Here is a 24525-nt window from a genome sequence, read left to right as displayed (position 1 = left end):
CTGCCCAGTGACCCAGCACACGGGTCTCAGCCCCTGTGGGTGACATTGGCACCTGGGTGTGCGACAAGAACTGGTCTGGAAAGACACTCCCTTGTATGTCCTGATGTTCCCCCCTCTGGCTTCCTAACTGGAAGCAGCAGCTCCCATCAAAAGGAGCTCCGCTGACATGCCTAGATCCGGGTGGCTAGGAGCTAGTTGAGCCTAGAGTGCCCACAGGCGTTCCCAGGCTGCCTCCTGGTCACCTGCAATGCTGTCACTCCCCAGAAAAGTATTTGGCAACCCCTGTATGCCAGGCACTGAGGACACATATGTAAACAAATCAAACAAGAGCCTCCAGCCCCATAGAAGTCATATTTCTCTCTGGAAAATGCCAGATTCCCACCCACAAAACACAGAACCCCGACCCTGGGTGAACTGGGACAGGATGAGGGCTCCAGAGCCTGGAGGGAAACAGAAGGCCCGTATTCAGTTTGTGTAGAGGGTGGCAGCCATCCACCCTGTGATGACTAACCCAGGAAGGCTTCTGAGAGGAGGAGGACAGGAACCCAAGAGCTGCCCTCCCCATAGGCTGCTATCCAGGGGTGAGGCCCCACCTAGGGGAACAGCAGGGATGCCAAAAAAGGTTGATGGAGCTCTGGAGGGGGAGGTGCAATAACTGGCCCCAAGAAATTAATGAGTGGAAATGGGGTTGATTGGGGTTCTAGCACCCAGGGAGAGAGGCCAGGATGTCTCCTAGCAGGCCAGGGAGATCCAGGAGCATCCACCCCAAAAATCATGTGGCACCAACCCAGAGGGCAAGCTTGGCCTCTTTGAGCCTTGGTGACCACAGCTGCTCCACAGCATATCAGGAGGATCCCAGAAGCCACGACCCGTAGCAGTAGTCAAGGCTCCCATTTGCAAATTGGTGCTCAGGACCAAGTGAGAGCTAATCTTTGAGGCTCAGGCCCTATGTGTCCCTCCTTAGCCCTGGCCAGGCCACCCCTGACCCTTCAAGCCCAAGCCCAGCCATGTGTGTGGAGAGACAACCCAGGACCAGCATGGAAACAGCTGCATCCCACCCAGACCCAACCTACAAGCAGAGTGGAAAATAAACTCCACAACCTTGGTGGGGGTGGGGAGGACTGCAATGGGCCAGGCAGGGGGGGGGATGACCAGAGACTAACAGCAGTAGCAGCTTTGCCACCAAAGATAGGGACCTCCGGCCACCTGCCGTGAGCCCACAGGATGAGTAAATCAGAGCCTCCAGCCCTAGCTGCTAGCCGAGGATGCTCCCCCAGGGGTCTGATGGTGACTGGGGGTGCACTCAGTAGGACCCTCCGCATGGGCTGATGGTGCCCCTAGCAGGGTACCTGCACGATGTTGGTCAGAGGGTTCCCCAGCTGGACTCCCATGAGGGATGAGGATCAAGGGTACTCCCAACTGGACTCTCATGGAGACCAGGTTTAGGAGTGCCTCCCAGAAGGACCTTTTCAAAGATGGGGGTCAGGGCGGCCTCAGCTGGATGCCCACAATAATTAGGGTCATGGGGGCTCCCAGAGGGTCCTTGTGGGAATGAAGGCAGGGGTTGCTCCTTGAGAGGGTCCCTGCTCCGTGGTGATGATGCCTGGAATGGTCCCACTAGGTCTCCCTCGGAGAAACAGGTGCTTTCCTTGCACCTTGGTAAGGCCTCTTCTAGGATCACGGCAAGAGATCCTGGCAGGGCGCCACCAGGAGGACATGAAGGTACCCAGGCCTGGGGACGGGACCTGCAGCACAGATGCGTTTACCGTGGCCCCCACATCCTCCTCCCACCCCGTCCCCGCGGGGCCCAGCCCGGGCCAGCCTCTGCCCTCCACATTCGGTCCGAAGGCCTGTCCGGCATCCCCTCAGCCTCCGCCGTGTCCTCGGAGCCCCCCTCAGGTTCCAGCACGTCCTCCGAAGCCCCTGGCAGGGCGGTGTCCAGGTCAGGGCCCATGGGGCGCGGCGTCCAGGCAGGGGTCCAGGGTGTCCCCGGTGTGGGCCGTGGCGGGAACCAGGAGAACCCCGGCGCCGGCGCGAGCGCCACGAGCTGGGGCCGCACGGGGCCGGAGGCGGCGGCGTGGGGGATGAGGAAGAAGATGTAGACGCCCGAGACGACGAGGCCCGCGGCCACCAGCACCGCCATCGCCACGGCCGCGTTGAAGGCCCAGGCCGGGCTGGTCCAGGAAAGGCGGCGAGACAGCGGGCGGCCGAGGCGCAACGGCGGCGGGGGCGGCGGCGGGTGCGCGGCGCGGCACTTGCGCGGCCCGGGCGGGGGCGGGGGCGGCCGCAGGTAGAGCAGGTGTCCCAGGCGGTCGGCAAGACCGAGCCCTGGCGCTGCAGTGCGGCCGCGGGCAGCAGCTGGGCTGGCGGGCAGCGCGGGCAGCCCTCGGCGCGGGGCCAGGCGCGTGGGCGCGCGGCACACGGGGCAGGCCACCGCGTCGCCGCCACCCGCCGTGGCCAGGGACAGGCGAGCCAGGCACTCGAGGCAGAAGACGTGGCCGCAGTCCAGGCGCTTGGGCAGCTTGAATACGCCGTCGAAGGGTGACACACAAATGAGACACTCCACGGGGGACACGGGGGTCAGGATAGGACCCGAGCCCGGGCTGCCATCCCCTTCCTCCTCCTCCTCCTCCTCGTCGTCTTCGCCCTCCCCCCTGCCTGGGGAGCGGGGCGCGGAGAGTGAGCCCTGGGAGCTGGGGCCTGAGCCCTGAGGCGGGCGGCGGAGCCAGGGCGGCCGAGGGCAGGGCATCCGGACCGGACCTGAAGGGAGGGGCCGTCAGCCGGGGAAGCAGGAGGAGGGTCTGGGGCTGGACTCTGGAGTGGATGGCCCAACACAGAGCGGGGGCTTCCAAAGAAGAGGGTGTAGAGCCAAAGAGCACAGAGGATAGGAACAGAAAGCGACTCGAGGGGTAGAAGCAGAGAAAAAGGGTGTCCAGGTAGAAGTCGAGGAAGCATCAGGACTGGAGAAGGGAGGGGGTGGGGGAATAGATGGGAGGACAGGACTGGGGACAGGAACAGACCTAGGGGCATGGTAGGTCCTAAGCTAGACTTGGGCCAGGAAGGGGCAGAGGAAAGGTGAGGACCTGTCACTGGGCAGAACCCCAGACAAGCAATTGGGAGGATCCAACATGGAGAGGAGCAAAAGATAGGGACCTCTAAGAGAACCAGACTTTGGGGGGAAGGGGGTCCATACAAAACTCCAGGAGGGACAGATGAGAAAGAGGACACCCAAGCCTCAGGATTGGAGCCCAGCAGCACAGAGTAATAACGGAAGCCCAGAACAGGTGCCAGAGGTTCCCCACCAGACCGACCCCAGCCAGCCTTTTGGCTCTTCCTACCTGTTGGTGCCTCCTCCCTCTGGCTGGCGTGTCCCTGCCAGTTCTGACCCCAGTCCTCTGCCTACCAGCAGCTGCATTCTAGGTGCCCCTCCCTGCAGGAGGGTGCTGCCTTGCTACCACTCCCTCCAGATCCCAGGTTCCCAAGGTACCTGTCAGACTTGTCCAACTGCCTGGCCCGCCCCCAAGACAGGTCCCTCCAGGATGAACACCCAGGCTGACCTTGGCCGGATGTCGGGGGCGGCAGGAAGGTGATGGATGGCACAGGTGGAGAGGCCAGTGACAATCTGGCCCTGTGGTTGGGCAACAACACCCCCCTCCCAAGTCTTCTACTTCCAAGCCACTGGTGTAATCAGATGAACCTGGTGTGGCAGTGGCTCTGTGGGCACCCAGGGTTAGGCTACAGTCATGAATACACAAAATGCAGAGGCAGCCTGGAGCCCCTGGGAGAACCTGGCCAGAGCAAAGAACCTCTGGAGTCCTGGGGTGGAAGGTAGGGACACCCCACAGTGTACTGGACAGGGCTGGCCCCTGCCAAACCAGCAGATAGGGGGCTGGAAATGGTGGGCCAGGCCACTAGCCTTGGATACCTCTCCCTGGGGCTGCTTGCAGGTTAACATGCCGCCCAGGAGTTGGGCTGCCACCCAGATCTCACGGACAAAACCACGCCCTTCCCCAGCCTAGAGTGACGTCTATACCAGGACAACCCCACCCCTCTCATTTCCAACACGCTGGAACACTCCAGGTGGCCGGGCCTGCACCCCGGGGTGGCCCGGTTCTGAGTCAGTGGTGCTTTCTGAGCAGACGATTTACCTGGTAAACCTGGGTCCCCACAAACCAAGACAGGTCAGAAATGGGGCAGCTCCTTAAGACACTGGGGCCATCCCCACTCCAGCGCCCAGAGCCCCCCAAGGACAGACAATGGCACAGGTGGGTGAGGCTGCCCCAAGGGCAGACAGGTTTATTGAAGCCACAGCGAGGTGATCAACGGTTGGACTTGGCCACACGTTCCAGCTCATCCTTCTTCTTGATAGCATAGGAATTGGAAGAGCCCTGCAAAGATATAAATGGTTAGTTCTGAATGTTGGAGCAGCTTCCCCTTGAACTGGCCCCCACCCTAGTGTCCCCACTCACCTTGGCTGCATTGATGAGCTCATCTGCTAGGCACTCAGCAATGGTCTTGATGTTCCGGAAGGCGGCCTCACGGGCACCTGTGCACAGCAGCCAGATGGCCTAGGGAGCACAGAGATCAGCTTAAGCCTGGGGACAGAGGATGCCCCCAAACCAGATAGGGCCACCATCCCCCAGTACCCTGGGCCCCCCCGACAAAAGCTGGCTACCATACTGCCGTCCACTGGCCCACTGAGACTGTGACAAGACAAAGGTGGAGCCCCCAGGCTGCCCAGGTGAAATGCTGCCAGATCCAGGATCAGACAGAGGGCCACAAAAACAAGTGTAGACACGAAGGCTGAAGCTGGGTCCCTGATTACAGGAGATGTGAGACCTGCTACTGGAGGGAAATGCAATGCAGTGTGTGCTCTTGACCTGGACCCTTGACTGAAAACAGACAGCTATAAAGGGACAGCTGCACTGATGGAACATGAGACAATTCTCTCTCTGTTAAATTCCGTGAGAGCGAAGGTGGGGACAGAATACCCTTCGTCCTTGGAGACACCCACTAAAGTGTCAAGGGGGAAATGGTTAGAATTTCTGCAACAGGTTGTCAAATGGTCTGAGGGATAAAAATGCACTCACATACAGTATGTAAAAATATACACTCAAATGAAACTGCCTGAGGCAAATGTTGCTCAGTAGAGGGGCCAGAACTAGTATCTGCCCTGAAAGTGCTGGAAATGCGGGAAGGCTTCCTGGAGTAAAGGACACTCCAGGTAAAACACAGAGGCAGGACAAACCTTCCCACTTGCAGTTTCTGCCCCAAGCAGAACCACACCAGGGCCCAGTGACTATTCCTGCCCACCCCTGTGTGCCAGAAGCCCGGGGCCCACCTGATTCACACGACGCAGGGGGGACACGTCAACAGCCTGACGCCTCACTGTTCCGGCTCGCCCAATGCGGGTTGAGTCCTCCCGGGGACCGCTGTTAATAATTGCATTCACCAGGACCTGCAGGGGGTTCTAGGAGAAGGCAGCCATGAACCTGACATCCAGTCCACATCCCTCCCCCATTTCCTCACCCCTAAACGCCATGGGGCAGCTGTTGGCTTTAGAGTGTACTAAGGGCACTCTCCGCCTCATTATGTCTCACAGTCTTACCTCACCAGTGAGCAGATGGATGATCTCGAAGGCATGCTTGACAATGCGCACGGTCATGAGCTTCTTGCCATTGTTTCGGCCATGCATCATCATGGAGTTGGTGAGACGCTCCACGATGGGGCACTGTGCCTTGCGGAAGCGCTTGGCCGCATAGCGCCCTGCACTGTGGGGCAGGTACTTGGCATACTTCTCCTTCACCGCAATGTAATCCTGGGCAGCAAGGAGAGGGGATGGAAGGACCAGGGTCAGGAGCAGGATGGCCAGGAACCCGAGGGACTGAGCAACCACTCTAGGCAGCCCCCGCCTACCTGTGGTGGCTTGACTGTGAGGGCCCTGCTTGCCACAAAAAAGTAAAACCCTAACAATTGACTTTATCACGTCACTAAAAAGAGCACTTCCTTGGGCACCTGGGTGGCTCAGTCAGTTACGCATCTGCCTTCTGCTCAGGTCATGATCTCAGGGTCCTGGGATGGAGCCCCGCATCGGGCTCCCTGCTCAGTGAGGAGTCTGCTTCTCCCTCTGCCCCTGCTCTCCCTCAAATAAATAAAATCTTAAAAACAAACAAACAAACAAAAACCCCAAAAAACACTTCCTTTATAATGGGAGGGAGGCGGATGGAGAACCAAGAAGATCAATACTCACGATCTCAGTTTTGTTGTTGATGTATGTATGTATGTATGTATTTATGTATTTATTAATTAATTAGAGAGAGAGAGAGCGCACACGTGGGCAAGCATGAACAGGGGAGAGGGAGAAACAGACTCCCCACTGCAGAGCAGGGAGTCTGACATGGGACTCCGTCCTGGGATCACGACCTAAGCTGAAGGCAGACACTTAACCAACTAAGCCACCCAGGCGCCCCATGATCTCAGTTTTAAGTATTCCTCAAACTCTGCACTACGGACACTTTAAATCAAATTAACTCTTGTAGTGGGGGCTGTCCTGTGCACTGCAGAATGTTTAGCAGCCTCCAGTAAGCTACCAGCACCCCTCTCAGTTTCAGCAAACAAAAATATGTCCACACATTGCCAAGTGTCACCTAAAAGGGGTGGGGGAAAATCACTCCAGAGAACCACCGTTTTAGTAGAATTATCCAACAACCCTTCCTATATATACATACGTCATTTCCCAAAAAAATGTTTCGAAAACACGAAAATGTTAGGGGGCGTTGGCATCAGAGAAACTACACACATGCGAAGAGGACTACTGTCAACTATTCCACTGTGAAATACACCCAAATGTCATTGTATCACTTCCACGAGGGACACATCATATTTCTATAAAGACAAAGAATAACAGAGAAAGAACATGGAATTCTGATACTAGAATGACAGTCTGTGTCTACCTGGAGAGAAACACCTGCACAAATAGGCAAGTAGATAGGTCTCCATGCAGGACTTTACGCTGAGCAGGAAAAACCACAAACACCAAATGTCTTGGCAGGGTTCGGTTAAAATGACCAGCCCTACAGTAGACCCTTGCACATCTTTCAAGACGAGAATTCTGGTGCGACATTGACTTCTGCTTCCCCAGCCCATAAAAGAGCACTAGGGAGAGTGAAAAATTGTTTTTACATTTTTTTAAAAAGATTTTATTTACTTGTCAGAGAAAGAGAGCGAGCACAAGCAGGGAGAACGGCAGGAAGGAGGAGAAGCAGGCTCCCCACTGAGCAAGGAGCCAGATGCACTGGATCCCAGGATCCTGGGATCATGACCTGAGCTGAAGACAGACACTTAACCGACTGAGCTACCCAGGCGTCCCTGTTTTTACATTTTTAAAAAGCTTGCACACCAAAAAGACACAAACATATGTGACAGAGACCATATGTGACCTATAAAGACTAAAATATTCATTATCTGGTTCTTTAAGTTTGTGGACCTCGATGAACAAAGCCATAAAGGGAAATAGCTCTACAAAACATCCAGGGTGAAAAACAGGACTGAATCCTCGCTAGGCACAGTGCCTACATCCCGTATGTTTAGAAACAACAAAAAATGTTTTAGTTTCTTTTAAAATGAAAAAGGATAAATAAATCAAAACCAAGCTTTGTCCTTATACTAATGCAGTCACAAAATACAATTTCTTTTTAATGAAGAGCCCACAAAAGTCCTAATGAGGCCCAGTGTAACAGTATGAGGGTAAAGATAAACAGTGTGGTACTGACTTACGGAGAGATTTACAGACCAATGGAAAAGAATTCAGTATCCAGAAATAAACCCATATATCTATGCTCAACTTATTTCCAACAAGGATGCCAAGATCATTGGATAGGGGAAATAATCTTTCAACAAATGGTGGTGTTGAGATACATTTCTATAATGTGTAAGAGAGATTTAAGTTAGACAGCTCATGGCCTAAATTTGCTAAATATACAAAACTCCAAAGACAGAAATCAAATAGGGCCGGGGCAACTGGATTTCCACATGCAAATGAATGATCTGAGACAAAACAACAACAACAAAACCCCAAAACTAGGGTGCTTGGATGGCTCAGTTGGTTAAGCATCTTGCTGTTGGGTCGGCTCAGGTCACGCTCTCATGGATTGTGGGATCAGGCTCCTCTCCCAGCAGGAAGTCTGCTTGAAGACTCCCTCCCTCCGCACCTCCCCCCACTCTTTCTCTCAAATAAATAAATAAATCTTAACAAAAACAAACAACAACAAAAAAACACAAAGAAAAACAGAACCAAAACATGGACACAAAACCTGAGGAATGCGATGCTACCCCTGAAAAAGGAACGGTCTTGTGTAGCCACCGATTAACAAAACACAAAGAAAAAACAGACATGGTGGGTGTGGTGGTCCAGGGATCCCTCCTTTACCTGTCATATCTTCACTTCTATAGTATCACGTTTCAAGTTGCCCCTTCTGGAAGATTCCATGTGTGCCCCCAAACCCCTAACTGGGGAGAGCACAACCACCACACCCCCCTCACCTGCAAGGAAATGTCATTGATCTGAACATCATCGGTGCTCCATTTCCCAAAGAGCTTGATGTCAGGGGTCTCCGCCACTGCAGGTGCAGCTGTCTCCCACTCGGTCATCCTAGGAACACAAACTATCAGAGCTCAGACACACCCACCACTGTGAGGCTGGCCCACACGCTGTTAACTGGGAAGTTATCTGGACGCAAGAAAGGCCATAAACATCTGGGTCTGTTTTTCCGGTCCCACAAAAACCACTTGGCCATAATGTAAGAAGCAACTCTCTCTCACCAAAGACCCCGGGACCAAGAGCTCGCCGCAGGCCCGGGTCAACGGCTGCTGCACGGACCACAATTGGAAGGGAGATGCCAAATACCCTGACACTGCATCCGCTTGAGCTCAAATCCCAACCACGTCATTAACGAGCTCTGCCACGCTGGGAGAGTCAAACTGCTTTAGACTCTGCTTCCTCCTGAATGAAATGGAAACGCTAACCTGCCATCAAGGATCACTACACGAATTCTGCGCATAATCAAGGCAAAGGCCACGGTGCGTGTCCGACACCCAGGACGTACTAGGGTCTGCTACTGAAGAGAAATCCGTGTATAGGCCAGAGAGAATGCAGCATGTACCTAACAGTAACGGAAACCGCCTATCTGAACTCACGACCGCAGGGGCCAAACCAGTATTCCCGAGCCCCGCTGCGGGGCAAAGATACGGAGGTAGCGGGACACCGAGGAAAGCCTAACTTTCCTGCGCCTCCGCGTTCCTCAGCACATTTTCCGGAAAAGGAGAGGAAACCCCCTCCCAAAGGAAGCCCCGGGCCTCGGGGGTAGCTCATGGCTCCCCAGAAAATCCTGAATCACTCTTCTGAGCCCCCCGACCCGGCGGCGGCCTCACCTGAGGGCGCAGCCGGGGCGTCACAAACGATCAGCGTGCACCACGCGCCGCCCTGGCACAGACAGGAAGAGACCGCGAACCGCGGGCCCAAGCTTTTAACGGGGGTGAAAACTTCCGGGTCAGCGGGGCCGACGCGTGTACAAAAAAGACTCGGTATACTCCAGGACCAATCCAGAACAAGAATGTAAAGGTGCCCTCTGGGCCAAACCGAACACGTAAATCCCCTGCGCACGCGCGCTTGCAGAAGTGGCCCCACGAGCGCGCCTGGCGGATATTCTAACATCCAGTACTTGCCCGTTCTTGGGGGCCCTTGCACAAGCGCAGAGATCTCCCTGAGGCCAAGGCCGCCATGTCTAATGAGGGCAGAAGTCACGCTCGCGCTCTTCGCCCTGCTAGGCCGCTGACTTCACGTTCCACCTGCCGCCGGTTTCGAGTGCGGTAGCAGTTCGGCACCTCTCATTCTTCGCCCAGGTTACGGCCGCGTCACAGGCAAGCGCGCGCTGCACGCTCGGGGAGGAGGAGTGGGCCTGGTGGTCACGACTGCCCTCCGCTGGTCCTGGGCCCCACGTGCATGCGCGAGTCCCTCTCGAGGGTCGGCCTCCCCTATACTCGCATGCTTGGGTTACTGCGGGCCTGAGCCTCCTAGAGGAGACCCTTCCCGGCTTCACCTCTCTTCATCCCATGTCAGGGTACCCCCATCATCTCTCTACGACCCTCGCAGCTCCTGCCGCCTCTCATCGCGTGCGGCTCGAGGTTGGGGAGGAGCCCTGGACATGCGGCCAGGGGCTGTGCCCAGCAGGTGGACTGGGGGACAGCCTCCACTCCATTTCACGCATCTAAGTCCTTTGTTGATGCTGAGGTCACTGGACGGCAGCAGGGGATGGCACTGGTGGCGGTGCCGCGGCCACGCTGTAGCCCCACCCATTGACCAGGTGGCTGGCGTGAAGAGCTTGGGCCCGCAACTTCACCGCCCCGCCCCCCGCCTTGTTTGGCGACTCCTAAACCTACACCCTGGAGTCGAGCTGGGACGTGGACTAAGCCCTGGCGGGCTTCCCAGAGGCAGCGACCGCTGTGGTTCCTCACCTATGCTGGCTGGCAGGAGTATAATGCGGCAGCATCTGGTGGAGTTTTTGTCCAGGGCCGCACGGGGCTCCTCACCACCTGGTGTCTACCTCCGCCTCCAAGGGGATGCTCCCCCTAGCCAGACCCAAAGGGGCCCAGCCACTTGACTTAAGTGGTCCTCGGTAGATCCCCAGTGATCCCACTAGCCCACTCTCTGAGCATGCTCATAGCAGGTGCTCGGCATCTGCCTTATTTGTTTACTGATGGACTAATTTTAAGGGCTAGCCCCTGCCCCTACCCCAATTTCAGGAGTTTCAGACCAGAGACTCTGGGCCGCCTTGGACTGCTTTTTTTTTGTTTGGTTGGTTTTGGATTTTGTTTTGTTTTGGTGCAAAATGGTGGTTTTATTAAAGCACAGGGACAGGACCTGTGGGCAGAAAGAGCTGCTGCCCCCTTGGACTCAGACACACCCTGAAGCTGGCCTGAGCATGGGGTTAGAGCCTGGGCTGCCATGGGGGCACAGGAACTGTGTCTGGACGCCAAGGCCCCCAGCCCCTGCAATCTGTGGCCCTTTCCCTGCACTCTGCCCTGTTATGTGCAGAGAGCAGCCTTGGGCCTACCACTGGGGTCTGCAGGGGATGGGGAGGGGGATAAGTGTGCTCCTCCCTGGTCCTGGCAGAACCGTTTCTGATCCTTGGGGGCCCTCCCTGGTCCTGGGGAAGGTCCCTGGGAAGGTGCTAGCCAGGGGAAAGCAGGCAAGCTGAGAGAGGCAGAGGCACCAGTTACCCTCACACTCAGCAGGATCCAAAGGGCAGCTCCCAACCCTGCCTCTTTCTCCTCAAAAGCTGAGAGGGCCCCACTCCCCTGAACCTCAGTTTCCCCCTTCAGCATAGAAATGAGAACAGAATCAGGGGTGCCTGACTGTGCTCATTTGGTAGGGCATGCGACTCTAGATCTCAGGGTCATGAGTTTGAGCCCCATGTTGGGCATGGAGCCTACCAAACAAAACAAAAACGGAAGAAAAAGAATCAGACAAGGCCAGTTTGGATCCTGTGCCTGGGCTACTGTGTGGGCTACTGGGCTACTGTCACTTGATAACAGACATCTTTGTTTTCTTGGTTTTTTTTTTTTTTTTAATATTTATTAATTTAGAGGGGTGCCTGGGTGTCTCAGTCGTTAAGCGTCTGCCTTCGGCTCAGGGCGTGATCCCAGGGTCCTGGGATTGAGCCCGCATCAGGCTCCTCCGCTGGGAGCCTGCTTCTTCCTCTCTCACTCCCCCTGCTTGTGTTCCCTCTCTCACTGGCTGTCTCTCTCTCTCTCAAATAAATAAATAAAATCTTTTAAAAAATTAATTTATTTTAGAGAGAGAAAGAGTGTGAGAGAGGGGGGAAGGGGTAGAGGGAGAGAGAGACTCCTCAAGCAGACTCTCCACTGAGCGGGGAGCCCAATGTAGGGCTTGATCCCAGGACCCTGAGATCATGACCTGAGCCAAAATTGAGTCGCCCACTTAACTGACTGAGCTACCCAGGCGCCCCAGATAATAGACACCTTTATAGACCCTGAAAGAGTGACCTGCTATGCATTGGAGAACAGGAGGGAGTTCCTACAGTAAAACCCCATAGTGTGAGAAGGGTGTGTGTGTCACCTTATGTAGCTAAGAGTCACATACCTCTTGCCAGGCTTGGGGTGGTCCAGCCTCCCCATCTCTAGGACACAGTGGAGATCTGAAGCCTGGCCCCATAGGTCTATGGATGTTGGCACTGTGTTCTTCAGCCTGAAGGGTGGAAAGTCTGCAGAGGCCACCCTCACTTCCTGGTGCATCATTTCCACCCTGACCATCTCTTCTGCCCATTTCTCCATCTGTAAAATGGACAGGATGTTACCTTTCTAGATGTGACATGATGACTAAATGAGTCAATCCCTGTAACATTCTTAACACAGGGCCAGATGGTGCCTGACAGGCACTCTGAAAATTGTGGGTGCTTTTAACTAATTTATGAAATGGGTTGTCCATTCAGCGGACATTTATGGAACTCTGTTGTGTGCCAGGCTCCAGATGTTGTCCCAGCCATCTCCCACTTTAGAGCTACCCCACTTGAGGCCCTAGTTCCTACAGAGCATTGCCCAAATCCTCGTCTCCATATATGGCATAATAAAATGGTTGTAGGCTGTTTTGTTACTCGGCAATAGATAATTCAGCCCAAGTGTTAGAGCAAGGGGATCGCTGATAGTTGTACAGCCAAAAATGTGGTGCACAGTATACTGTGAAGTCTGTTGTTTGGGTCTGGTCATTTTATAGAAATGGAATAATAGAATACGTGGCCTTTTATGTCTAGCTTTTTCACTTAGCTCCCCATGCCTAGTCCCACTTTCACCAAATGACCTTGCCTCTTGTATGTGTCATCTGTACTTCATGGTTTTCTTTACACTAGGATTTCTTAACTTCAGCACTATTGACATTTTTGTCAAGGGGTGGAGGGTGGGGCTGTCCTGTGCATTTTACGATGTTTAGCGGCATCCCTGGCTTCCAACCAGTGTATGCTAGTAGCACCCCCCCAGCCCCAGTTGTGACAACTAAAAATGTCTCCAGACATTGCCAGGTGTTCCCCAGGGGGCAAGACTCTCAGTTTGAGAACCAGATTAATATCAACTCACTTGTTTTTGCTTAGATCCATTTATTGATAGGGAAACTTGACAACATCAACCAAAAATGTAAAACCAGCCGGAAGAAGGGAACTCCATGTGTAAACTCCATGTGTGTGAACAGACTACTGTGGTTAAGTGGTGCTTGATGATGTAGAAGACAGAGGCTCTGGGCTTGCCCTCACTCTGACAAAAGGGAGATGGCTTAGAAAATGTCAAAGATCTCCCAGTGCCTTATGGAGACTGTTCCTTTCCTGCTTGGTGCCGTAACAAATCACCACAAATTAGTGGTTTAAAACAATACATATTTATTATCTTACAGCTCTGGAGGTCAGAACTCCAGTAAGACTTAAGAGCTAAAATCAAGGTGTAGGCAGGGCTGTGTTCCTTCTGGAGACTCCAGGGGAGAATCTAGGTTCTCTGTTTTCCAGGTGCTAAAGGTTGCTCACATTCCCTGTCTTGTGACCACACTACTCTGACCTCTGCTTCTATCATCACAACTCCACTGACTCTGAATCTCAGCATCCCTCTTATAAGGACTACTGTGATTACATGGGACCCACCTGAATAATCTAGGATAATCTCCCTATCTCATGATTTTTAATCACATCTGCAAAGTCCCTTTTGCCATATGAGGTAACATATTCGCAGGTAGTGGGGATTAGAATGTGGACATCTTTGGGGGTCCATTATTCTGTCTACCACACACATACACTGGACTCTAAATCCAGGTCAGCAACAGTCCCTGGCATGAGGCTGGCACAGCCACCAAGCAGCTAGTGTTGGGTGTGGCTTGTCAGATGGACAGTCTGGAAGTATGTACAGGGCAGGTGGTAATGAGGATAGGTCAGAGAAAGGCAGAAGTCAGCAGGGGACCAGTGGTCAGACAGGTGAGAGCCGACAGAGGGGAGAGAAGGAACCAAGCCTAGAGAGACAAAAGAGGTGACCCACCCCTGATCACTTCACCCACTTCCTTTATGTCTCTCACCTTTTAACAGCTTTGAAGACTCTAGGAAATCTGTCCAAGCCATCCAAGGTTCCTCGGCTGCTGGGGTTTGCTTTCATGACTTCTGGCACCCTTTTCCCCTCCTGGGAACTGCTAGCCTCTCCATTTCTCTTTGGCTCTTCCGGATCTTGCTGTTAGGATTCTCAATTGAAGGCCAGCCCCGGGATGGAGGCTCCAGCCCAGGGTGCTGAGCAGGGAAGAGCCCCTGAGGCTGATTCCCAATGACTTGCCTTGGGACTTAGGAGAGACCGGATGTGAAGCCAAGGTCCCTGGTGGAGGACAGCGCTACGATAGTGCCCTCGCAGGAAAGGGACTTGTGAGAAGGGGTGGCAGGTGGCCACACAGTTTTCTAGGGCACAGGCTCCCAGGGCTGTGGCTTCAGCATGAGCCCCAGTCCAGCGACCTGACAATTCGACGGAGTGGGATTCCTCGTGCGGGAGTCCCACTTCCTCTCCAGTGCCCTGCATGACCCGGGTTCTCACTCCTGAAGCCCTCTGTATGTGATCAATGAGTGTAGGGAGGTACTTTTCTAGTGCTGCTCCCAGCATTAGCCCCACTCTTCCCCGCTATAGACATGGGAGTGGCAGATCATTTCTGGGTCGGACTCGCGGAACTGCCCCAGTCCGTCTGGGATGCCGTCTCCTTGGCGACAACGCAAAGTCTTGTCTCACCTGCTGGGTGTAGACGGCCGCGGTTGCCATGACAACCGGAGTCCTGGGGTCGGACTACGGGGTGCTGTGGGACTACATTACCCACTAGACCCCGCGAGGGCTCCAGCGCACTTGCAGCGGCACTAATCCCCCAGTGCCGCGGTGGCCCGAAGGAGGAGGGTGGAAAGCTCCGCGCTGCGTGCGGGGCGGGGACCAGGGGACCCATGCGGGCCGCCCCCGAGCGAGTAAGTGGCATTCGGCGCGTACCCGTGACTCCAGCCTGCGAGGCAGGGGCCTCCGGGCATCAGCGCGCCTCCCCACCCATCCTCCTGCCCCAGTAACTTCAGCGCGCGGGCTCCGGGCGGGGGCCGGCGTCGCGCGTTTCCGGTCCGTTGCCCAGGGTCCGGGCTGGCCGCTGCAGGTCGGGCTTTCAGTTCCGGGCGAGCCTGTCGGCTCTGTTTGCGGCTGCCGCGTACCCCGGTCTTGAGCGTGGAGACTGAGCCCCACATGGGGTGGCACCAGGCCCCGCCGTCGCAACTCCCGGAATCAAGCTCGTACTCTCCCGTTGGCCGACACCGCCTCCCTATCGCCTCTGGTCCCGCGTCCCTGCCTTCTCGCGTGTTGCGACACCCGCCCCTCTTCGGTCCCGGTTCCACGGCCCCTTCCGCAGAGAGGCCTAAGAAGCCGTTTTTCCCGCGCTCTCACGCTGCACTGGTTGTTCTTCAGCGCACTAACGTCGGTTTTCTCCTTGTTCATCACTCGTTGCCTGCGCTCCTCTCATTCACGGCCTGTAAGAGTCCCCCGTCTGCCTCCGCCTTGTCCCCCGACCCTGACATCGTAGATGGCCTGAGGGCCAGGCCCACGAGAGTGGAGGCATCACGGGGAGCACAGCGCAGAGCGGAGCTGTGCCCGCACTCGGGGTGCTCCTGCCCTACCGGGCTGTGCCCTGCCCGTCCAGCTGTACAGAGCGTTGTCAGCCTCACGGACCTTTTCCCCATGTGCTGTGGTCATGTAGTTCTGTAGGGCTCAGCCTGGGACACGTTCGCCTCTCAGCCCCTGCTTGCCCGAAGGTGGCTGCTTTGTGTCCTGTTGCCATCCACCAGCAGCCCCGGAGAGCGTTAGGAAGGCTGGGGAACACGCAGGGTGCAGGGCATGCTCACCCAGGGCAGATGGGAGGTCACTGTCAGAACATCTGGGACAGCTGCAGTGCAGGGTTGGAGACAGGCTCCCAGGAGCCCTTGCCGAGCTCAGCCTCAGATCCCAGGTCCATCGCTGGAGGATCAGGTACAGGTAGGGTAGTTTGAAGGTGCAGGCAGGGAGCAGGGCAAGAGAGGCAGGGAGACTCAGCCATGGTCCGCAGCTTCCACTGGCTGTGTCTGATGCTAGGAGGCAGGTTTCTGTCACAGTAGATGGGCAGAGGAAGCCACCTGTGGGAGCAGGGTGTCTGGGAACAGTCTGGAGATGCCCTGTGCACGTGGCTAATGGGTGACCCTTGGTCCCCACATTCTGTGAGTTCAGGGTTTCCTCCTGCTAGGTGGGAGCTGCTGCTTTTTCCTGGGACCACCCACTCTTACCTGACCCTCTGCACTAAGCAGTCATCTGAGTCCACATTACCAGGGATCAGGAGAGCCCCCATACATAAACCCGCTCATCCTATGAAGGGTGCTGGACCAGTCTCTGTATTAATTTTCTGTGGCTGTTAAAACAAATTACTACCAACTGGGTGGCTTAAAACAGCAGAAATTTATTCTAGTTCGGGAGGCCAGAAGTCTGAAATAAAGCATCATCAGGGCTCTAGTCTCTGAAAGCTCTGAGGCAGAAACCATCCCATTCAACTGTCCTGGCTTCTGGTGGTTTCCAATGTAACTTCGGTTGTGGCTTCATCACCCCAATCTTGGCCTCCACCTCTTCTCTTGCTCTCTTTGTCTGTCTTTCTCTTATAAGGATTCTCGTTATTGGATTTAGGGCCCACCCAGGGAATTCAGGATGATCTCATCTCAAGATCCTTAACTACATCTGCAAATATCCTTTCCCAACTAAGGTCACCTTCACAGGTTCTGGGGGTTAGGGCGTTGTATATATCTTTTGGGGGTGGGGGCACCATTCAGTCCACTACACCTTCCTTCAGTGGAACCTGCCGCAGTCCTGGGTGACATCACACTCCAGGCCACCCATCCTCTGGCTTGTCCACTGATTCCGTGGTGATTGGCTGTCCTGGGTTGGCCAGGCTGCCCCAGATATGTTCTCCCACGCTGGTGGGTCCTTGGCCTCTGGATCGCTGAGGTTCCAAGAGGTCATGCTGGGTGCTGGCCTGGGGCCCTGCTCTGGCCACTGTTGTGCAAACCAGGATATGAGGCCAGCAACCATGACCCTGCAGGGACAGCATTTACTGGAAGCCCTGGGGCAGAGGCATGGCAGGCACCCAGGTCCTGTTGTCCCTCACATCTGGGGCATAGCAACTAGTGTCATGCCAGAGGGACCCAGATCCCAGCTATGGGGCTTCCAGAAAGTATGACTGTAGAAGCCCTCATTCTTCCCCAGGGTTAATGCACAGAAATCTGGGTGCCTGCCTTCCTGCTGCTCAACACTCCCTGTGGAGGCCCCCTCCTCTCTGTCAGTGGGCGGAGTTCACCTGGGGTTACAATTGTATGAGGAAGGAAAGGAGTGGTAGTCCCCATATCACTTATGGCTTCCCCAACAGCTCTGTACCTGGCCGCCTGCAGGGGGTCAGCCTGGCTTTGGGGAGGCCGACCAAGGAACCGTGCAGAACCTGCATGCCTAGAGGCAGAGGCTGGGGCGGGGGAGTGGAGGTGCAGGGGAGGCTTGGGAGGTGGATGGAATGGGCTTCCCTTGCACAGCTCTCTCTGACTGGCAGTCACCCACCAGAGGGTGAAACTCACACTTGTGAGAGGCAAAAAGTAAATGCTGTGGATGGTGGTGGAGAGCCAGTGGCTAGCCTGGGTGTGGAGGACGGGGCTCCATGGTCAGACAGAACGGGGTGTGAGCTCCCTGGTCAAGCCACTACTTCCCATCTGTAAATCAGTGATGGCAGTATCCTGGGGCTTGAGACACCGTAAGGCATCTCCCTGCGCCCCCAGCTTGTTACCCATAAGGTACGGCAGGTGTGTCTGACGTCCTACCAAGACTTTTCTTCTTCAGATGAGTGGATTAAGAGCCACTTGGTTGAAGAGAAGTCTGGGTCCAGGGGAGAATGCTGTTAACATAGAGGTTAAGCCTCTGATGTGAAAACGCTGCCTGGTGTACATTCAGCTTGGGCATGTGGGAGAAGTTAATATTTTATTTTTACCTAGCAATTTTGAAGACCTTGTTTTTCTCATACGCAAGTGTCATTAAACACACACACACACACACACACACACCCTCCATCGCACGCATTACTGTCCCTGTGGCCGGGGCTCAGATGCCGTCCTGGATGTTGCGGGGCAGACTTACTCGGCGGCTCTACAGCGGACAGCTGGGCACGCGGGAGGCAGGGACACTTGGTGCCACGGGTGCATTCCTGTGCTGTTTGTTGCAATTAAATGAACCATTTCAAAGTATACAATTTAGGCGGGTTATTAGTATAATTTTTGGTTTTTAATATATTTACTATGTTGTGCAACCATTATCTAATTCCAAAACATTTCCAGCACCTCAATATGAAATCGCATACTCATTAAACAGTTATTCCCCGTTCTTCCTTCCCTCAGCCCCTGGCAATCACCTATCTACCCTTTGTCTCTATGGGTTTGCCTATTCTGGATTTTTCACATAAATGGAATTATACAATGTGGTCTTTTTGTGTCTGGCTTCTTTCACTGAGCATAACGTCTTCTGGGGTCCATCCATGCACTAGTATTTCATTCCATTTTATTGCCGAGTAATAGTCCCTTGTGTGGATAAAGCACATTTTGTTTATCCGTTCATCCGTTGATGGACATTTGGGCTATTTCTACCTTTTGGCTGTTATGAAAATGTTATAATGAACGTCTGTGTGCAAGTTTTTGCTTGACTGCCTGTTTTCATTTCTCTCGGATAGATACGTAGGAGTGGAGCTGCTGTGTCGTGTGGTAACGCCATGTTTCACCTTTTGGGGAGCTGCCAGGCTGTTTTCCACAGTAGCTGGTTGCATCATTTTCCATGCTGTGTGGGAGTGCATTGTGCAATTGCCTTTTTTCTGCCAGGTCTTCCTGCCCATCTGTCCTCATTCGGACAAAGTCTGAGTGTGGAGAGTTAGCTGGAAGAGGTTAATCAGTCCACCTGTGGTGGGTCCGTGCAGTACAACAGCTTTCCAGTCCCAGTGTACAAGTGACATTTTTTGAAACTTGGACCCCCTGCTTGTCTGTTTTATTTGCACAGCAAGCTCCACGTTCTAGAGAAAGCATGTCACTTGGCCTTCCCTAGGTGGGGCCTTTTAGGACTCTGCACGAGTCATGGCCACTGAGCCTGGGTCCATCAACCCTGGGCATGGTGTCCATTGTAGGTTAGATTCCTCTCCATCTGCTGTTAGGGTAGTCAGCACTGGTGGGCAGGTGGGGCCCACAGCTGCTTGCTCCTCAGTTAGCCCATGTCGTTCCCCACTCCTGTTTTTGGAGAGCTCCATAGTCAGTATCTTAAGGCAGACAGGCAGAAACACAATAACAGGGTAGGATAGTAGCCATTTCCCACCTGGAAAGAATATCCTCAGACTCGGGGCGCCTCGGTGGCTCAGTCGGTTAAGCATCTGCCTTCGGCTCAGGTCATGGTCCCGGGGTCCTGGGATCGAGCCCCACATCCGGCTCCCTGCTTGGCGGGGAGCCTGCTTCTCCCTCTCCCTCTGCCTGCTGCTTCCCCTGCTTGTGCTCTCTCTGTCAAATAAATAAAAATCTTAAAAAAAAAAAAAAGAATATCCTTGGACTCAAATCCACAAGTGTTTGGGAAAGAGATGTGTCCCTCACATCCTCCTGCTGCCTCACTCCGTAAGGGCCCCGTGGACAGTCTGGCCCTGGGGAACCACATGCCATTGTTCAGTGTCACCCAGATGTCCTGCTGCTGGCTTGAAGTTTCTCACTCTAGGGGCTCTGAGCACCTCTGCTTGGGTCTCAAACTCTAGGTGGCTACATTGTCAGGTGCAGAAACAAAGGCACAGAGTGGTAGATGCCACGGTGGGGAAGGTGTTGGATTTCCAAGGTATTAGCCCCCACCAGTGCCACCCATGGGAGAGAGAGCCAGCAGGGTCAGTATCCTTATGGGCCTGAATATGGCCCCATAAAATCTTAGTCAATCCAGACACTAAGTGGCTTTGAGGTACAGGTGGAGAAAGGTGGCCTCATTTGTCCTGGGTTGAAGGCCAGACTCGCACAGGCCTGGAAGTTAAAGGAGGGTTGGTAGTTATCACATGTGATTGGAGTGAGGACTGTTTGAGAAACCTCAGGTCACGGTGTGATCCTGTCCGTATTGCTTCTTCGGAGAATGCCCCAGACTATTTATTCGCTGAACATGTAACCAGATAAACCACCCTTAATGTGGGCCCTTCAGCTTCCCGTGCTCCAGCAAGCAGCCTCCTGAAGAGCAGAGCACTGATGGCCGAGCTGCTTCTGTGACCCCTCATGATCTGGGGGACGTGTCCAACTCTGCAATTTTCACCTTTAGCCAATTCGGTATGTCTAATTTTCATTCCCCAACATGTTCCTCCGGAGCACTAAGCGTCAGCCGATCTCTGCCATTGTGGGTGTGATGTCGGAGGGCAGAATAATTCACCAGAGATGGTTGGCAGCAGCACCCTGAAAAGAACCACATCCAGTTGCTCTGAAGTGTCCTTGGCTAAAAACGTATAGAGAGACTGGGTTAAATGCTTCCTGATTCTTTTTAGTTCCAAGTCATGTTAGTTCAAGCCACTGGTGCCCCTGGGCACGAGCTTGTTAGAAATTTGCAAAATGACAGAAAAGCAACAGTTGGTCAAGGTAGATTGGTGAAAACCATCTCACTAAATAGACTTAAATTTCTGGAACTTCTTTTTTTTTTCTTTTTAAGAGGGAGAGAGGTAGGGAGGAGCAGAAGGAGAAAGAGAATCGTAAGCAGGCTCCACGCCCAGCACAGCCCCACACAGGGCTCAGTCTCACAACCCTGAGATCATGACCTGAGCCAAAATCAAGAGTCAGATGCTTAACCGACTGACCCACCCAGGTGCCCAAAATTTCTGGAACTTTTGATAAAGGAATATCTGCCTTGCACAGGAAAGGGAACAGAGCAAAAGGACAAGAACCTGAACCCTCATGCTCAATGGGGTGTTGATTTACTGTGGTCACATATTCACTACCACAAACGCTTTTCTAGGCAGGCCCATATTTGTTCTGGAAGTAACAATGTAGGAAGAATTCTCATTCTTACCATGGGTTCTTTAACAGGTCAGTCCTATTAGTGACTGGCATTGATCAGTAACCTAATCGACATGCAAGTCCTTTCTTTCTTTTCTTTTTTTTCCTTTCTTTTTCTTTCTTTCTTTCTTTCTTTCTTTCTTTCTTTCTTTCTTCTTTCTGATTATTTATTTATTTATTTGAGAGAGCACAAGCAGGGGGAGCAGCAGGCAGAGGGAGAGGGAGAAGCAGGCTCCCTACAGGGAGCCCAGTGCAGGGCTCGATTCCAGGACCCTGGGTTCATGACCTGAGCTGAAGGCAGATGCTTAACTGGCTGAGCCACCCAGGCGCCCCTTGTCCTTTTCCTTTCTGTATTCCTACCCACCAGGCAGGACTTCTCTGCCTGACGCCTCCCTGTATGTTTGCTGCACATCAGAGTTACCCCTCCCACTCTACATGTTTTAGCTGTCTCCTGCCAAGCAAGGCCCCACCCAGATGGCACTGTTCTGAGCTGCGTGTGTGTCCTTCAAGACTGCAGACGAATCATTGTTTTGTTTCACCTAAATGGCATCTTGATTCATATACTGTGTTTTCCCAATAAACCATACAAAGAGCTCAGAAAAAGCCACTGTGGTAGGCAGGACAACACCCCCCACCTTCCCCCAAAGATGCGCCTGTCCTGGTCCCTAGAACCTGTGAATATGTTACTTCCCACAGCAGAAGGGACTAGGAGGTATAATGGATCTCGATGTGGGAGATGATCCTGGGTTATTTACGGTGGGCCCAATGTAATCACAGTGTGTTTGTACAGAAGAGGCAGGAGGGGCAGAGTCTGATGTTTCACTGCTGGCTCTGAAGATGGAAGACAGGGCCATGAGACAAGGAAAGTAGGTGGCATCTAGAAGCTGGAAAAGGCGAGTAAACAGATCCTGCCTCTGGGCCTCCAGAAGGAAGCAGCACTGCCGAAACCTTGCTTTGGGGCTTCTGTCCAGACCTGTGAGCTAATTTGCATTGCTTTAAGCCCCCAAATTTGTGGTAGTTTGTAACGGCAGCAATAGGAAACTAACAGCCACAGTGAATTTGGAAAGTAATAGTAGGCATCAGGCCTTCTCGGTGTTGGTTGTTGCTGGAATGATCAGGGCCCCCAAGTTCAGCTGTTTACAATTACATTTATCATACCCATTTTGTAGATGAGGCTGCCAGACCTGAGAGAACCAATGTTGCTTGGTAGAAGTGGGGAGGGGCAGACCTGGTGTTCAGCCCTGCTGTCAGATGAGCCCCATCTCTCACCTCCCAGAAGTCTTGGCTGATGGCAGGTGAATAGGGTTGGGCCACGTTAAGGCAGGGAGTCAGAAGGGCATGCTGACAGGAAGCTGGTGGTTGGGAGTGGAGACCTGATTCTGGGCAGTGGGCAGTTGAGCAGCTGGGGTATGCCTTGCTAAAGGGAGGGGCTGCTGAGGTCCCAAGCCAAGGATGATGGTGCTCCCAGCAACTGGTGAAGAGGAGAGAGGATGCTGTCTGGGGCCTCAGTGACATCCTAGACCTTGGCAGGTGTCTGGAGTTGGGGCAGGAGGCTCCAGGGTTCTCAGTGCCCGATGTCATTCCTTCTCTTCTTTCCCTGGGCTACGGAAAGCTGGGAGCAACCCCATCAGTCCTGGGATCATCATTTTTTGGCAGTTCCCCCCTCTCCCCTCCTGGGAACTGCCAACTTCCATTTCTCCTCTGCTCTTCCAGATCCTACAGCCAGGACACTCTGTTGGGGGCTGGCCCCAGGATGGAGTCTCAGGCCCAGAACTCCAGGCAGGGAGGCATCCCCAAGGCAGATCTCCAGGGAGCCGACAGGGGCCAGGAGGAGAGGCCCAAGATGGAGCTGAGGCCCCTGGCAGAGAACCCAGCCAAGAAACACCCACCTCAGGAGGGAGACCTACATGGAGGGACAGCAGGCGGCAAGACGGCTCCCCAAGGCAGGGGCTCCTGGAGCTGGAGCCTTGGTGTGAGCCCCAGTCCAGGGATCTGCCAGCATGCAGGAGCAGGACCCCTGGTACAAGAGCCATGTGGCCTCACCTCCTCTCAGGACCCTGACCTAGTCACTCCCTGGGGGCCACATGCTGGGGAGGGCCCCTGTTGGTGCCCAGTTGGTACCAGGGCCTCCAGCCGTAAGTGCTGCCTGGTGCAGCATCACAGAACACTCCCTGAGAAGTCCCCGGTGTGTGACCACTGTGGGGGCCAGGTGTTGTGCTGGTGCTTCCCCCGGACTCAGCTGTGTGAGGTCCACACAGAGGATGGGTCACAGGAACAGTGCACAGGCACCCAGACCTTCCCAAAGACCCTGCAGGTGACCCTCCTTCCGCAGAGCTTGGAAGAGCTGCCCCAGGCCTGCAGTTGCAGGGAGGACTTTCCCCGGAGGGCCCTGCTGGCCCCGCAGGTGATGACACAGATGGCAAAGGAGCCCCTCCCGTGCGCCCGGTGTGGAAAGCGCTTTGGCTCCAAAAAGCAGCAGCAGATGGCCGAGGGCCCGTTAATGTGTCCTCAGTGCGGGCCGGCCTCGGGTCCCAGCTGCGGTGCCCCTGACCCCCCGGCGCAGCGGCTCTACGTCTGTGACCAGTGCGGCAAGGCCTTCACACGCACCTCAAGCCTGCTGCAGCACGAGCGCATCCACACCGGCGAGCGACCCTATGAGTGTGCGGAGTGTGGCAAGGCCTTTGTGCGCTGCTCCGGCCTCTACCGCCACCAGAAGACACACTCGACCGAGCGCCACCGCCGCAGCCTGGCCCTGGCCCGGAGGTCCTTCCTTTTGGGGTGCCCGCCCTGTGGTGACTGTGGCAAGGTGACCCAGGGACCTCCACGGGTGCCCGTTGCCGGGGAGAAGCCCTACGAGTGCGCCGAGTGCGCCAAGGCCTTTGCCCTGTTCTCGCACCTCGTGGAGCACCGGCGCGTGCACACGGGTGAGAAGCCCTACGCGTGCCCCGAGTGCGGCAAGGCCTTCAACCAGCGCTCGAACCTGAGTCGGCATCAGCGCACGCACAGCAGCACCAAGCCCTACGCCTGCCCGCTGTGCGAGAAAGCCTTCAAGGGCCGCTCGGGCCTGGTGCAGCACCAGCGCGCGCACACCGGCGAGCGGCCCTACGGCTGCCCCGAGTGCGGCAAGACCTTCCGCGGCTGCTCCGAGCTGCGCCAGCACGAGCGCCTGCACTCGGGCGAGAAGCCCTACATCTGCCGGGACTGCGGTAAGGCCTTCGTGCGCAACTGCAGTCTGGTGCGCCACCAGCGCACGCACACGGGCGAGCGGCCGTACGCGTGCGCAGACTGCGGCCGCGCCTTCAGCCAGCGCTCCAACCTCAACGAGCATCAGAAGCGGCACGCGGGCGCCCCCGGGCGGCGGGCGCTGTTCTCCCCGAAA

At 54.9% G+C, this 24525-nt stretch overlaps 3 protein-coding genes across 3 annotated transcripts; 1 reads left to right on the top strand and 2 right to left on the bottom strand.

Moving 5' to 3' along the window:
• Positions 1-1762: 1762 nt before the first annotated feature.
• RNF225 (ring finger protein 225) lies at positions 1763-2749 on the bottom strand. Its single transcript, XM_040632857.1, has one exon. The coding sequence runs from the start codon at positions 2747-2749 to the stop codon at positions 1763-1765; it is 987 nt and encodes a 328-aa protein (XP_040488791.1).
• Positions 2750-4270: 1521 nt separating this feature from the next.
• On the bottom strand, positions 4271-9572 carry RPS5 (ribosomal protein S5). The gene is made up of 6 exons (XM_008706466.2): positions 9430-9572; positions 8542-8650; positions 5609-5818; positions 5342-5470; positions 4470-4568; positions 4271-4388 (listed from the first exon to the last, which is right to left on the bottom strand). The coding sequence occupies exons 2-6, from the start codon at positions 8647-8649 to the stop codon at positions 4320-4322; spliced, it is 615 nt and encodes a 204-aa protein (XP_008704688.1). The 5' UTR covers position 8650; positions 9430-9572; the 3' UTR covers positions 4271-4319.
• A 12072-nt stretch (positions 9573-21644) lies between these two features.
• On the top strand, positions 21645-24525 carry ZNF837 (zinc finger protein 837; the record flags this gene model as incomplete). The annotated part of the gene is made up of 1 exon (XM_040634384.1): positions 21645-24525. A coding segment is annotated over exon 1 (1626 nt), but the record flags the coding sequence as incomplete, so codon positions are not given.

This window comes from Ursus maritimus, unplaced genomic scaffold (assembly GCF_017311325.1).
Source record: "Ursus maritimus isolate PB19 unplaced genomic scaffold, ASM1731132v1 scaffold_19, whole genome shotgun sequence".
Classification (NCBI taxonomy): domain Eukaryota; kingdom Metazoa; phylum Chordata; class Mammalia; order Carnivora; family Ursidae; genus Ursus; species Ursus maritimus.
The sequence above is the reverse complement of the archived record's forward strand: the minus strand, read 5'-3'. Positions and strand labels throughout refer to the sequence as shown.